Here is a 16,330-nt window from a genome sequence, read left to right as displayed (position 1 = left end):
AAAGTCTAGATTGCTACTTTACAACCTGCTCAGTATAAGTATGCAGTAGAAATATTTCCATGATCTGGCCCAGTGGGGAGCTATAACTTCATCTGTGACACTAGAAATCATTTTCCTGCAGGCTGGCTTTACTGCACTGGCTGTACTTTCTGAGAGCCAAGCCTCTGCTTTCCTTTTGCTTCTGCCCATGCTTTCATAAAGGATCTAGTGGAAGCTATTCTTTGCCACAATGGTCTGAATTCATCCCATCTTAAGGAGTTATCTAAATGTCATGGCTAAGGAGCATATTTTTCATGCTTCTTACATAATCAGTGGAAGCGGACACTCCCAATGACAACACATAGTCTAAACTAAACTGTGCTTCTGGTTTATCCTAAAACCTAAACTGTGCATTGGCTTGGACAGCCACTGATGGGAGTAACCTTTCAGCCTATTATGTGTTTGTTTAGAGAAGTCATTATATTGTTATTAAGATATTGTGAAAGAATCTTTCATGTAAATTGCCATGCCACAATTACAAGGCTGTTTTAACAAAGATGTAGCATGCTGTAGCATTAAACACCAAATGATACTGATTTATAAACAATTAAAGAAATGATACTAAGAGTTTTCCAAGAAAACTTGGTTTAGCTGTGTACTCATGCATGCTTCAGTTTGTCATGCAACTACTTCATAAATTATTGAAGGTAAACCATTTTCTGTTTTAAAATATAGATTACTGCCTGTAGAACAAAAATGTTTGAGGTCATTTTAAGATATTCATAAGTCTTCGGGGCATTAACCTCATAAAATCTCCATACATACTTCCATATGTGGTAAGAACATTGTTTTAAGGACGTTAAATGACTTCAACTCACGTTTTTGTGGATATTAGTATAAATGAAGCAGTTATGCATAATGCAATAGAGTTTCTTTCTGTGTCTCAAGAGTCAAAAACTATATTGGGTCAAGCATCGCTCTAAGCTTCCAGATGAGTAGACAACCCTTCTAGTCAAATGTAGGTTGATGGCTCTCATGTGCGCTGAAGAGTGATGAAGGAAATTCAATGTAGGATACATTTTCAACATTCATGCACTGTCCTGAATATAACTGGGCTTTAGAAATACATTTTTGTTACAGAGCAGTATGTTAGAAAGACACTTATTTTTCACTACAAAGATATCTAAAAGTACAAAATATTTTGTAGTTTTAGTACAGGCTTTGTATTTCATCTGCAATAAATTTTTATTTATTGCACAGTAAATAGAGTACATGTTATTTTATGTGACATAGTCATCCTGTAAAGGAACTAATTCTTTTATATAAGCAATCTGAAACCGAAAGAACATCTTAATATCAGCATGAAAGCAAAGCAGACTAATTTGAACATGCAAAAAATATATCATTGGGCATGCAAAAAATATATCATAAAAGGTCTCAGATTCTGTATAAAACATATATGATTTGTTACAGGGTACCAGTAGCGCTGCAGGTCACGTAGGTTTTCTGCCTTCTCTACTGTTCTGCACATCAGGAATCTTGTCAGAACACCTTGAGAAGTTTGTCACTGTCACACTGTGTTTTGGTGTGACACTGAATCTAAATCCAGTCCAGCTATGACACTCTTTTCAATGCTGTCACCTCAGACTTCGCTGCCATACATGAGCAGAAAGGGTAGTGAGTATAAAAGCTAAAGAACATAGAAGTGATACACCAGATGCCCTGAAGGGTAATTCCTGTGGCATAAGCTTTTCGATAATGCAGCTCAGCAATTTACCAAGTTTATGTTTGCAGATTTTGTTCTAATATTTCTGGTTTTAAAAAGTCCACATTCTTGAGCTGATGCGTTTGCTCCAGCCATGCTATCAGCTCTCCTCCTTTGGGATTTTGTCTAATTAAGTTTTCTCTAGTGGAAGTATTTGGGGATTTCATATTACATTCATTTTACAATGACCCAGAGTGTAATATGCACATGGACAGGTAGGGCAATGTGCAAGTGTTCATGTCCATGTGCATGTCCTGAGTTCATCATTGCAGTTGTTAAATGAATTCTTAAATCACCATCTTTCTGGGCTAAATAAATACCATACGACATGAGAGAGACTAAGATGAAGAGTGATTAGGTGTCCCAGCATACCCTTTGTCATCTTCTGCATTTCATGTCTTGGATCCCAGATCAATATTGGCTGCACCACTGATAGCTCATCTGCTGACCCTGTAAAACTGGAGTTCTCACGAGATCTGGGGGCGACCTGGCACCTCCTTCTCCCTTTGTGCTACAGCAGCAGCAGCCACCTCAGCTCCTTGTGCTCCACTGAACATCACCCAAGCAGCACTTACTATGCAGGCACCACCCAGGGCTGGAGGAGGGAGGCCATTCACTTTGGAAAACTGCACCTCTGTGGGTAAGTGTCTAGCTTCTAATCCTCCCAGCTGCTTGTTTTTTTCTTTTTATGTCTGTTTTCCAACCAAAATGGTCCCCCAACATGAGCGGTCCATAAGAACAGTGGCATTAGAGCAGACCAAATGACCAATCTTTCTCCACTTTTTGCCCTGAGGGACAGTTAGTATTCAGGTGATTCCCAAATATATGTCATGCCTAATACTAATGTAGAGTAACCACAAATAATTTCCTATTTATCCATATATCTGTTTGGTAACGTGTTTATGGAAGTGGATTGTATAGTAAAATAAATGCAAAATTGACTGTCTTTAAAGCTCTTTGAATGTTTTTCCTTCATTGGATATTTTAATTCATCAAAGATGTTTTTGCATGACATCTGAGATTCATTAGAAAATACAGTAAAATGTGAGCTAGTACAAACTTGATTCTACCTTAGTGAAAGGAAATGGACTTACTTAATATTCAAGGTCTCTTGTAATTGCAAAGTTCTGTGATGCTAAGAAATTAACTGCTGCAGTCACTTAGGAACTTTAAGGTTGTGGGACGTGCTAAATTGGATGATAACAGATACATAGGATAGAAAAATAATTTGTGCTTGCAGGCAATTTAATATGTAACTTTTCAAAATTACACATAAAAAAGTTCAAAACAGTACTGTTTACGTTTTCAGGGAAAACTGTCATAGTATCAACTCAGTTTGTGTAAAAAATCAAATCATTAAGGATTAAACTGTAGTATGTATGAATGAAAACGAGCTATGCAACTATGAGACTGTATTTATGAATCTACTGTGTGCAATGGCCCTTCCACTAAATAAGTGGCTTCACAGGTGCCTCTGAAAGTATTAGAAGACCTATATAGGAGATGAGAGCCAAGTTTGAAAAGCCCGGATGTTTAATAATTTAAGAAAATGTTTAAATTTTAAACTTGAATATTCTGTTTTATGACAGTTAACATTTCAAGCATAGAGTAGTTAACCATCTTTTGCAGCAGCACATCTGTCTTTCTATTTTAGCCCAAAAGAATTATTTGGCTCTTTACCCAACTACCAATGCACCCCCCAAATGAAAAATTTGACTACATAGATTCCTAACTCATTTAAACCTTCCAAGTATTTTGCTTTAGTCCTCTGTTCCTTACTGATTATGTCCCATTTGCCTGTCTTCCCTCCTGTTCCTTCCCCAGTTGCTGGTAGTCAGCAGAACCCAGAAGCAAAGAGCAGAATCCATGGAGCCTTTGGTGTAATGACATCCTTGGGCCAGAGGGCTGATGTGGGGTTTTCCCCACCAGAGTCCACTGGAATAATGAGAAAAAATCAGCAAACCTGATTCCTTGTGTAATGCTAAATAGAACCAGCATTTCTGTCCCCAAGGTGTCGAGTGATTATATTTAAATGAAGATGAAGACACTTCAGTTATTTCTACTACATGTGTTCTTCTGGAAATTAATGTGTGTCGTCAGCAAATAGTTGTATCTAATATTTAGTATTCCCATAAGGTTCTGAAGGAAAAAATCCTGGGCCTGCTGAGCTGGTGAAGAAACACCTACTGACTTCAACAAGACTAGTATTTCACTCTTTGCTTCAGTCACCCTTCACTCAGGCCAGCAGGGAGCCTGAGACGAGGCTCCCTGTTCTTGTGGGGTGGAACAAATACAACCCAAGGGACAGAGATGTCCCCTAAAGAGGAGTTTAAAACATTTCCAACCTCATTCTTGTGTCCTTCACCTCAGGACATAGTAAAAACAATGTTTTTGACTTCCAGCAGAACTCTGATTCTTAGTTACCTTTCTTGAAACTGCTAGCAGTATCCCCACTGATCAGCTACCTCTTACCACCTGAATCACCTCATAAAAATTCCTTTTTAGCAAATAAAGACAAAAACATTTGTCAGTTACCTGTGCCATTGATTCGCCTGCGGCGTTTATCATAGAATCACAGAATGGCTTGGGTTGGAAGGGACCATAAAGATCACCCAGTCGCAGCTCCCCTGCTATGGGCAGGGACACCTCCCACCAGACCAGGCTGCCCAAAGCCCCATCCAGCCTGGCCTTGAACACCTCCAGGGATGGGGCAGCCACAGCTTCTCTGGGCAGCCTGTGCCAGGGCCTCACCACCCTCAGAGTAAAGAATTTCTTCCTAATGTCTAATGTAAGTCTACTCTCTTTTAATTTAACACCATTCCCCCTTGTCCTATCACTACACTCCCTGATAAAGAGTCCATCCCTCAATTTAGATGTTTCTAACAAGTCATATTAAACATGTAAATTAAGCACTTTTCCCTTCTCACTCTTCTGGTTTCCTTCCTCCTCTGAAACATTTTCTCATTTGGGAATAAAATGAGTCTCCCAAGTGTTTTTCCCCTGCTCAGTTTGTTTTCCCTCTTTCCCCAGTCTGTTCCTCTTTATATGCAGCACTGATGCAAATAGCACTTAGGCTGAGAATTAAAAATGACAGGCCAGGACCCAAAGGAGAATATAGTTTAAATTAACAACTTGCACTATCAGTCTGTTTTAAGATTAAGCTGTCTGAAAGCAAGTTGAATACCTGGTGACATGGCAGATCGTGTTTTCTGTTCACGTAATTGATGGTGAGATTTTACCAGCCCGGTTCCACAAGTGGTCTCCCTGGAGGCAGGGTGCCAGTGTGAAGCAGGATTTCATTCTCCAGAAGACAGGGAGTGGCCTGGTCTGACGAAGATGCTGTAAAGCAAGGCAGAAGGAAATCCATCTGATCACGGCCAATCATCCTTGCCATGGATGATGGAGAAAAGAGTGGTTAGATTTCAAATCCCATTTTCAAGTCTGTCATTCAGTTTTGGTATTGTAGCTAATGAATAATGTTATTTTTATTTCTGTCAGTACTTGGATTGAATGTCAGCATAAAGATGACAAGATGAAGGAATTAGACATAGCAGTCAGTTTCTAGAATTAAACTATTATCAAGTCAATTCCACCAAAAAGAATACTGTATATGTATGTATAGGATGGTATATTTATATATAGTATACAACAAAAGACAAGACTTTCATTTAAATTAAGTACATTTACGCCTTTTTCAGGTTGGCAAGGTTCAGGTGGTACCAAGGATTTTATCCTGCTGGATCCCAGCCAGTGACCTGGGCCATTGACAACGTGTACATTGGTCCACAGTGTGAGGAGATGTGCAATGGGCATGGCAGCTGCATCAACGGCACAAAGTGCATCTGTGACCCAGGGTACTCTGGGCCAACCTGCAAAATAAGTACCAAGAATTCTGACTTCCTTAAGGATGATTTTGAAGGTATCTCTTTTCTTTTTTTAGCCTGAATTCTACCTGTTAGTCTTAGTGGAACCTGGGGCTCAAAGATGAGACCTTCTGCATGCTTCTGAATCTAAACTATACTGTGAGACTATTCCCATGAGTCAAGTTGTTTAGATGTAATTCTCACGCGTGGTTTGTGAATGTCTGATGGCTATCAATTGCCTGTTTTGGAGTAACTGACTTTTTGCTAAGTTTCTCATGTTGGAATATAAATTTGTCATCAAAACAGAGTTTCTGCAAATTGTACTTGCAGCAAATAATTTCAGAAGAGAATGATGACACACAATTTCTGGAAAGGGATATGTCAATTTAATTCTCACAAAATGTGTATTTTGGGTAGTTTGACTTCAGCACAGACAGCATGCATGCAAGCAAGGCAAACAAAGAAGGGCTTTAGGGCTATGCAGTTTCTCCCTGCAAAGGAAATTTTGGGTGGCCTTCATAGGGCAAACGATACTTCGGAGCAGACCCCATGGCTCAGCACCGCTCATCAGGCACAGCAGACCGGGGACCCCAAGTGGACAGTGCCAGGAGGGAACTCAAAGCCCTGTGAGTGCCTGAGCATACACAGCATCCATGCAAACTCCTCTAAAAACAGCTCGAGGTTTTCCCCTGCTAACAAATATTGCAAGAAGAGCATATTTTGAATAAAGCAGCACCTCGTAACCAAATTCCTCCTTTCATAGGTACTACTGTTCATTTCAAATTTTGACAGCCCTTTCTTGCATGCTAGCACATGGCACGCAGTTTCCTTATAGAGCTGGATACATTGCTGTTATCTTAAGAAAAATGAAGGGAAGTAGAAAATCATGTGAATAACTGGAGAGTAAGCTCCATAACTGGAGAGTAAACTTCATACTTCTGGGCTAACAATTTATTTTGTTTTGATTTGTGGCAGTTTTCTAGAAAACACTGAATCATAAACACTGGCATGAATATTTGTTCACTCTGCAAGTAATGTTTAATTTAGCTCTCTTCCTCTGGAAATAGTACTCTTGCAGCAGGAGCACTTTGGAGTAAATCATAAATATGTATTTACTGTGTATTCAGGTCAGCTGGAGTCTGATAGATTCCTGCTTGTGAGTGGTGGAAAGCCATCAAGGAAATGTGGCATCATGTCTGGAGGAAACAACCTTTTCTTTAATGAAGAAGGCTTACGTATGCTGATGACTCGAGACCTAGATTTGTCACAAGCCAGGTAACACAATTTTAAAGTCCTGTCAGTATTTCACTGAAGAAATAATATACTGAAGAATAAGACATTTGATATACTTCTATGGTAAAGGCAAGCTGGTATATTCTGCCTTCCCTACTCTAGCACATATTCCATTTTAACCACTGCTACCATTTTAACTTAAATTTAACTTGAACTTGAATGGGATTAACAATTTTAACACTAGGGTTTTTTTCTTGAATAAGAACTCCAGGATCTGACGCCACATCTTCAGTAGTTTATACAAGTTTTTATTTCTTAAATGTGTAACATGACAAATTGTTTGCACATCACACACTCTGCTTATCTTACAGTTCATTATATTGTGAGCTGCTGTTGAAGCAGGAGTATCTGCTGCCAGTATAAGTGTTACATTCATCATCTCATAATCCTTTCATTTCTGAATGTTGATTTCTTCTTATTGTGCACATTTGTTTCCAATAATTCACTGAGAAATTCCCTTCAAGCTGTCACCAGCTACAATGAGCACAGCAACTGAAAAACAAATATTTTTACTGTATTTAGAGACCATGTATCATTACGGCCTTCAGAGGAGATATTTGATGAGAAAGACATATTAAGCAAGCCACATAAAAAAGTTACACAAAAGTTAATATAAATTAAATTGCATGTTAATTTTGTGCATGCTAACGAATAGCCCTTGTTTGCTAAGTATCTTAACCTATTACATTGCTACTTTGGAAAGATTGCCTTTTCCCTGTGATTTTTTCCACTGATATCTTGCAAACTCCCTTCTCCTCTCTAATGCTCTGAGGGATACACTTTAACAGGCAGTTTACCTCTTTTTGGCTTGTCCTCATTAACACTGACGCTCTAAATAATGGTTTCATTGCAGAGCCTCATAGTCAATAAAGCCTAATTTCTAACCATTACAATTCTAGATAAGCAATTAGCTAACCTTCATTGAAGTGTAATATTAGAGAACCTTGTATTAAATTTGTGAGGTTACTCAAAACAAACTTTTTTCAGAACTTGGTAAATACAAACATCCATATGCTGCTGTAATTTGATTTCCTGGACTGTTCTCAAATTAAAAGATTTTTTAACAGAAGGTACAAGAGATCTTTTAAGTTGCTTCATTAGACTAAATGACATGTTTTCCTTATTGCTCATGTTCAAAGGGACGTCACTTATCTCTTCTCCATGAAAGTCTGTAGCTGGATTTGCATATATTGACCTCAAGGTGTTATATAGAGATAAATGTCTCCTGTCCTAATAAAAGGAAAACAGAGCAGTATGTTTAATTTCTTGTGTATGCCATGAAAAATAACAGTTATCAACAAATAACTCCATGTTTTCTTCTAAACAGCAAGGAAGACTGCAAAGGCTTTGCTGGGGACTGCTCTTTAGAAACCTAAAATAATTGCATAGGGATTTGCTTAATTTCCAGGCTGACTCTATCAGCCACCTGCAAAACAAGACAACCGATCTGACTGACACAGACATGCCAAGTTCTGCCTGGGACCTGGGGAGAGGTTTCTATTTATTCCAGAAATGACAAGAACCAGTGATAAACAGCATTTCTAATAGATCTTTTAAGGAGTACTGGACTCAGTAATCATTAAAAGTCTCCCTTTTTTCTTCTTAGAGATTTCCTGAAACACACAGCTGAGCAGTGGTGTCAGTCCTGTATGCTACTCTGCATGTGGGGGTTTAAATTAAGTGGACTCTCCAATCCAGTGTTCACTGTCATCATCTCTGTATTTTAAAGAATTTAACCATGGGGAGAATGTATTGCAGTTACAGTGATTCCCGTAGCTGAAATTACACAGCATGAAATATCAGTAGGGATGGTATATTTTAGGTATCACATCTGATCAAACCCCTTTCAATTCTGAATTGCTGGAGTATCTGTAAGAAAGCTTTGTTTTTTCCATTCCAAAATAGGCAGAACCTTTGCAAAATATCTGTGGAGTGAGAAAAGACATATTTAAAATGGCTATCTTTTTAAACTGTTGTAAAATAGTAAAACATTATTTTACTTATATCTGAATGAGTTATTACTACACTAGTAAAAATTCAGGTGAAAGAATAGCAACCCATAGAGAGCAGATTCAACAGAGAAAAGGTCACCTGGGTTTATTTCCTTTAAATTATGTGGTGAATGTCAAAGAGAATCTGTAGAGGAACAAAGACCCACCAGCAGTGACTCCAATCCATTACAGATGATATGTTGATCCATGAGGGTCCCCAGCATTGCTTTACAGCTGAAGCAATATGTTATGTCTGGGACATGGAGGTGGATATAATCTATAGTGAAAGAAGTTATATATAGCACCAAGAGGAACCGCGAATCACAGAGAGCATTAGAATTAATTGACTTGCGGATTCAGTGTTTTATTGAAGCTTTGTCTCCTCAGCACCTCTGCAGCCTCCACTCCCAGGGGATCTACCTGCAGATAAAAACAGACCAAGACTTTTGATACAAAACTTGTTTTCCCATGTTTCATTCGACTGTGAGCCAGGCAACACTAATGCAATGATAATTAGAACAGATAGAGCACTTTAAAGCTGTGCGAGAGCTGTGCAAACACGAATTAATACTTGTAATATCCCTGAAAGTCGGATGGGTAAATATCATTACAACGGTGTTTCCCTCCACTCCAAGTGCATTGCAGTGCTGTTTATAAGCATCATCTAACAGGAAGAATTTCTCAGTTTGATACAAGCCTATTGTGCTTCTTTGGAGCAACCAATTAAAAAAGGAATAAAAGCATTCATGTCCCTGGGTGTCTAGGGCTGGCTTCAGGGAAGCCAGCACATTTAAGTGGTGTGATTTAGACAAATTTCCCATGCTGACTAAATGGACAAAATGGTCCCTGAAGGTGAAGCATGCTTTGTTCTCCTGTCCAGATTTTCACTAGTTTATGTCAATGGAAAACATTTTTTTTAAATTTGAATTTAAGCATTTCATCAAATTCCTAGCAAATTATGATCAAGGCACCATTAAGGCACCATTGCTTTTCTACCACTAAAATCTGTACTCACAGGTTACAGGATAAAATTTTCACCCAGGATTATGTTTCTGGTATTTGCAACACCATCTGCTACACGGAGAAAAGCTCAAAACAAAAATGACCAGCACTGTTCAGCCTCTGGCAAACTACCACACAGGCAAAATGATTTTTTGTCATCCCACCTGTCTGTCTACTTATATTCTTGAGCCTTTGAAAAGGAAATGATAACATCTCCTAAAGCTGACTCTTACACCAAGAAATGATGGGGTTTGTCAATGGACAAACTCTAAGTCTCTCTAATTCAGGTTATCTAGGATGTTGCAGAAAAACAATTTTTTACAGTAATTGCTCTCACTGTTAGATTTGTGCAGTTCTTCATGAGATTGGGATGCGGTAAGGGGGTACCAGACCCCAGAAGCCAGCCTGTGCTTCTGCAATATTCGCTCAATGGTGGCCTCACTTGGGGCCTTCTCCAGGAGTTCCTCTTCAGCAACTCAAGCAACGTGGGACGATACATTGCCCTGGAAATCCCAATGAAGGCCCGTTCCAGCTCCACTCGAATTCGCTGGTGGCAACCATCTGAGAATGGGCATTTTTACAGTCCCTGGGTAATTGATCAGGTAAGTACTCTTCTGGGTTGTTGGGTTTTTTAATATAGTTTTAGACTGTTTTCTGTCTTAATGTTTCCCTTTTATTGGCGCATGTCATTTCACTGGGTCAAGCAAAAATGCTTTTTATAAAGATATTCCAGAATTATACTAATCTAGCAAAATAATTGAGCAAAATTGCAGTTTGCTAATTTTGTGCTTTTAATGCACTGTTTCTATGTTGGGTGCTGAATGTCTATTTAGGAGCTAGGAAGGTCTTTAATACATGGGTAGAGCCACAGAGTCACATTGCAGAAGGCCTTAGTATGCAAAATCATAACCAATCCAAATATGTAATTTCCTTGGTAGAATGTAATAGGAAAAAATAGAGAAAAACTTCAATCTAAATCAATCTTCTCATTTTGAAAGCAATTGAAGTTTTGTTTCATATTTGGGATTTGCTTCTATTCAGAGTATATTGTATTGCTTTGTATGATTTGGTATAAATCTCAAGAAACTCCACTGAAGTCATTGCACTCAAAGTAGTGTTATTAGGCTGCCCCAGCTGAATTTGCTTAAATATTCATTAATGGTTTTGTTTGTTTGTTTGTTTTTGTTGTTGTTTTGTTTTTTTATAGCAGTTAGTTCAGGTCCATAGGAAAAACCTGGACACTAAACATCCATCCATGTTACAAAATTTTACTTCGCATCCCTCCATTTAAAAATGAAAAAAATCTTATTCTTTCATTCCTATATCTTCATTGAAGTTAGTTAGTTATATTAGTTCAGAAGAATCAGTAACTGAATTCAGAATAACAAGTAAGAATTAGTTCTACCTTATTTGTTGAATTTTAAAATCCTAATCTCTGAAAGTCAACATCAAAACAAAGAATATTGCCCCAGTTCAATCATCAGATGCAATCTGGTAGTAGTTCATCAGATTATAGGACAGCTGAACAGTCAGTGGGAAAAATAACAGTGTAATCACTTTGCTCCTATCAACATTTATTTTTGTACTTCATTCAGAATGGAATTCACCTCCTTAAACTTCAGATTTGTACAGCTGAGCCAATCTCTTTAGGATGCCTATACAGGAAAAAGCTATTCCCCCTCCCCATAACATAAAATCTTTACAAAGTAAATTTGTCTATTATGGTCCATAAGAATACATATATGCATAGATCACTCAATGTTTTCCTCCTCCAGGATTCCCTGTCATGTGTGCATTTGTGAAGACTTCTAAGCATGATTTTTTTTCAATAACAATTCCTTTTATGATGTTTCAGATTCTTATTGGAGGAAACATCTCTGGCAATACAGTATTAGAAGATGATTTCACCACGCTGGATAGTAGAAAGTGGCTGCTCCATCCTGGTGGCACAAAGATGCCAGTCTGTGGGTCTACTGGGGATGCTTTGGTGTTCATCGAGAAAGCTAGCACCCGCTATGTTGTAACCACTGACATCGTTGTCAACGAAGACTCCTTCTTGCAAATAGATTTTGCAGCATCTTGCTCTGTCACAGACTCCTGCTATGGTAATGACTTCCTAGTAAATCCTGCCCTTTCTCTTACTCTCTCGTATGGGAAAGTTCACCTGTTTTATTGTTCCGTTATCCATCATAACAAGAACTGAGAAACCAAAGAAAACTGCATGTTTCTGTCGGGAACTGTAATATCAGCATTTATTGTTGGTATCTGAAGTCTAAGATAAACTAAAGTATGTTTTTTCCTCCAGGCAGTTAAGTTGTAGTTCAACTAATTTAAGAAAAATACTAACAGCTGTCTTACTATAGTCTATTTGCCAGCATATTGTATCCACTGCTTGGGATGATGTTCTGGTTCTAATAATAAGCAGCTGGGTGTTCCCAGCATATGTTTCTTGTTTTGTGGGTTTGCAGTTTTTGAGAAGGTTCAATTCAGATCTCATTTGCACTTGTATGACTACGAAATCATTTGTATTAGCCTACTTCTGACACAAGCTAAGTCAGAATCAATTGTGAAAATGTGTATAATCCATATGAAATAGTAAGTACGTATATATTTGTATGCATATGTCTATGTATGAATGTGTGCATATATCTATGCACACATATATAAACATATATACATGCATGTGCACATAATGATGTAATTTTTTATTCCTTAGTTTCCTTTTTTTTCCATACAATGCACATTCAGTGCAGAGCAGGTTTTTGCACATATATACGTACGTGTACATACGCATGCTTTTATTTGTGTAACTGTATGTATATATCTATATGTTTAACTTTAAGTTTAACTTGAAGCATTTAGTGAGCTTGACTAATCTTTATTTTTCATAATAAAATTTATAAGCCCTAAACAGCAAAATAATGAAATTGCTGATTTTTGCTAGAAATGAATACATTAGTTTAATATGGGTAGATTGTGTTTGAATGAAAATAAGCTCATTGACTAACAAACTCAATTTAAAATTGCTTATGCTGGATACTGAAATGAGCTGGTCTGGAGTGGCATGGAAAGAGTGACTAAACCATCTTGTTGAAGAGCCAAAAGTTTGAATTTGAGAGTTGTTCTGCCTTACACAGAGATTACAACCAGCTGAGTTCTCATCATTCAGCTTGAAAAACAAAAAGCTTCTGGTCGTGATGCTGTCACATCACTTTCTTGTATGCTGCAGCTACAGAAATTGGCTTGAATTAATCCTGGTGACTTGACAGATTACTTTATCTTTGCACCTGTGGTCCTTTGAGTTAGGTGGCTGATGGGTACTGCAGCCTTCTCCTGAGTTATACTTGTTCAGCAACATATAATGTATCTTCCAGCATTGCCATCATCTTTGTGCTCCCAACACAAAGTTTTGAAAAGTTTTGAGTGTTTATTTTGTCAGAGCAGTCTCGTGACTAAAGGTTTGTCGTAGACCTATGCATGCGAGTCTCTAAATTAACTGACTTACTGTCTTTCCACCCTTAGCTATTGAACTGGAATATTCAGTGGACCTTGGACTGACCTGGCACCCGATTTTGAGAGACTGTCTTCCCACTAATGTGGAATGTAACAAGTACCATCTCCAGAGGATTCTCATATCAGACACTTTCAACAAGTGGACCCGGATTACTTTGCCTCTGCCTCCCTACACTAGGTACCTCTCTCTGGTTTTCTGCAGAATAAATCTAAATACACGTCTGTGTATTGAGATATGATACATTATAGTGTTAAAATAATTGTACCTTGCCATTCTTGTTTGGTCCATATAGATAGCAACACATAAGTAAAGAAAACTCCATCCTGCTTTGCAAAAAAATTGCAAAGCTACTACGTATGTTTACTTTTCTTAGTTATTTAGAAATAGGAAATTATTTTGTGCCTTGTCCTGGGGAGGGGCAGGAGCAGGGGGAACTCTTTAAAGAATCTCTTGGTGTTGTCACCCTCACTACATCTGGTTGTTTTGGTGGCTGATTGTCTGAATCCCCCACCTGCATCCTGTTCTTGCTGTTCTTGGCTATGAGCTGGTGTTTTAAGAGTAACACTTTTTAGGCTTCTTGTTTTTCTGTGCATTCCTTGTACCTTTTGGATCTCTCTCAACTTTTACACATGCCCCATTTTCACCTCCTCTTCCCTGTTGTACTTTATTTTGTCTTTGTGGGATTTGTTGGGAGGCTGTGTTTTATGCAGTGAAAGGAGCACTGACTGCTAGTGGGAGCACTGCCATATGTTTCATCATGATGCCCCGAAAACAGTTTCACTTTTTTTGCTTGGTTGGTTTTTTGTTTGTTTGTCAGAAAAATCCATATAAGACCAACTTGGTAATGCAGACTTCCAATTCTTGTTCATCTCGTGCTGTTAGCTGTGACTGTCCCCCGTGCAGTCATACCTGATAATACCAATGTAGTGCTAGGCCAACATAAAACCCAGAAACAAAGGTGGATGTCAAGCTCTCTGCACAACTTCACTCTACAGCTCTTCTCCTACCACTGGGCCCCATTTCCTAACCAAAGGCATAGGCCAAGCTAACTGCTGTCACAGATGTAGCCAGAGTTAAGGCATTGCTTACACCTGTTTGAGAAGATTGTTATGAAAGATGCCAATGAACGCACATAGAAGTTTTGAAACAGAGATGTTTATTTTCCAGAAATTGTACTGAGAGCACCTATACAGTTGCCACAAGTTTTGAAACTGGCAGTGGAAAAGTCCATGTTTTGTTACTAATTGTTTTGGCATCTAGACTCTTCCCTATCTCCATTGCAGTGATTTATGCCAAGTAATAGTATATTTAGGACTTTTTCCCAGGGATGATATTCTCTGCTTACTTATTGTACTGTTTCACTATGTATTGTCTACAAAATCCATTACCTCAACAGTCCTTATAAAAAGCCTGTAAATTTATGTTCAGAAATGATTTTCTAGGGCTTCACAGGATAAATCAGGACTGGGGCTGATGCTCCAAACCAATTGAATTCGGACCTAAAAGGAACATATCACCTGAGATTAACTCAGTTTTATACATAGCTGTGCTTTTAAAGCTGAAATCTTTTTGAGTGCTGTATGTCAAAGGAAGAAGTCTGATCCCTATTGAGGCAAAAAAAAATTGCTATTCTCTCCAGTCCAATAACTATATGTCTTGGCTCAAGCAATACCATTTCCCAGAGATATTAAGATAGGGATTGTGTGAGAGAGGCTATTACAACCCTAGCTCACAAGCAATGGAAAACTTAACCTTTAGAATAAGGAATAGTGCAGCCCTTTAGTAAAGGTGTGATATAATTTTTACGCTGTTTTACTACTTCAAGCTGCATAATAGCACGTGTATTTCTGACTATTTATATCTGTATATCTTAGGGACTTGCAGGCTACTTAGTCAACAGCTCTGTCTAGTGTACAGCCCCCATACTGACATAGCATTTTAGGGCTCGTGTACCCCAGTGTGCTATATAACCTGTAGCCTTCAAAAGGCAATGAACACTTAGTTTTATCTTACAGTTGATTTTAAAATGCAAATGTGAATATAAAGGTTCTCCCAGGAGCATCAGCTCTGTAAGTTGTTAGTGAAGTGCCAAACCTAAAGCAGAGAGAGTGAGATATACATTTTTGTCTTTAATCCTCAAGGACTTCCTCCCAGTTTATGCATTTCTTTTTAAAAATGCTGTTTGGTGAACAACTAGACAACACAGCAGTAGATTTCTCTTTGGATAAACTTGTTATCCATTCACGTCACGCAATATATTTATTAAGAAATAATTCATAGAATAACATTGAAAAGGTTTATTTTTACACTGAATAAATTGGGGGGATTTTGCTGTTTATTTGTTTTGGGGTTTACAACTGAGTTTTTAAAGAAAACAGACTACACAAAGTTCAATGCTGCCATCTGGTGCTGTATAGCAAAACACTGACTAGTTTGAATTTAAAATGGTATTCTTGAAAAGTTGCAGAAATTAATCTACTCACAGCTATTCACATAGTGGTGTCTACAGCTGTGTGAGATGAATAGCTCTTTGGTGTCCCCTGACTGTTTCAGCTGGGTTTCCATCATCTACCTTGGGAGATAAGACATTTAATTCACATATAGCTGCATCAAAATAAGGTGTTTGAATAGGGAACTAAATTCCACCTTTAATCAAAAAAAAAGGAAAATGATTTATTGAAAAGAGCCAGGACTGCACCATAGATCATTTCTTAACATTGCCAGCCAAGCTATAGTTGGAGGGTAGGGAGGAAACTGTGAAAGCAGAGTCACACCATCACTGGCTCCACAAGTCCCACACAGGGCTCACCTGACCCCGTAGATTTAAAAACGCAGTATCTCACATAGGAGCCAACTTACTGTCTAGAGCTGCACTATGTAAGTGCAGCCAGGAGGACTCACAGAAGAAAAAGTCAGGTTAGTT

General features: G+C 38.2%; 1 protein-coding gene across 2 annotated transcripts in view; it reads left to right on the top strand.

The window, feature by feature from the left end:
- RELN (reelin) overlaps window positions 1–16,330 on the top strand; it is a 293,768-nt gene that overhangs the window by 247,969 nt on the left and 29,469 nt on the right. For both annotated transcript variants that reach the window (XM_083821372.1, XM_083821373.1), the window contains exons 41-46: window positions 2,155–2,384; window positions 5,443–5,663; window positions 6,735–6,882; window positions 10,237–10,495; window positions 11,749–11,998; window positions 13,416–13,584. In XM_083821372.1, coding sequence (XP_083677498.1) covers window positions 2,155–2,384; window positions 5,443–5,663; window positions 6,735–6,882; window positions 10,237–10,495; window positions 11,749–11,998; window positions 13,416–13,584 — 1,277 coding nt within the window. The remainder of the gene's footprint in view (window positions 1–2,154; window positions 2,385–5,442; window positions 5,664–6,734; window positions 6,883–10,236; window positions 10,496–11,748; window positions 11,999–13,415; window positions 13,585–16,330) is intronic.

This window comes from Anser anser, assembly GCF_964211835.1.
Source record: "Anser anser genome assembly, chromosome: 1".
Taxonomy (NCBI): Eukaryota; Metazoa; Chordata; class Aves; order Anseriformes; family Anatidae; genus Anser; species Anser anser.
Note: the sequence above shows the minus strand (reverse complement) of the source record. Positions and strands in the feature narration are given on the sequence as shown.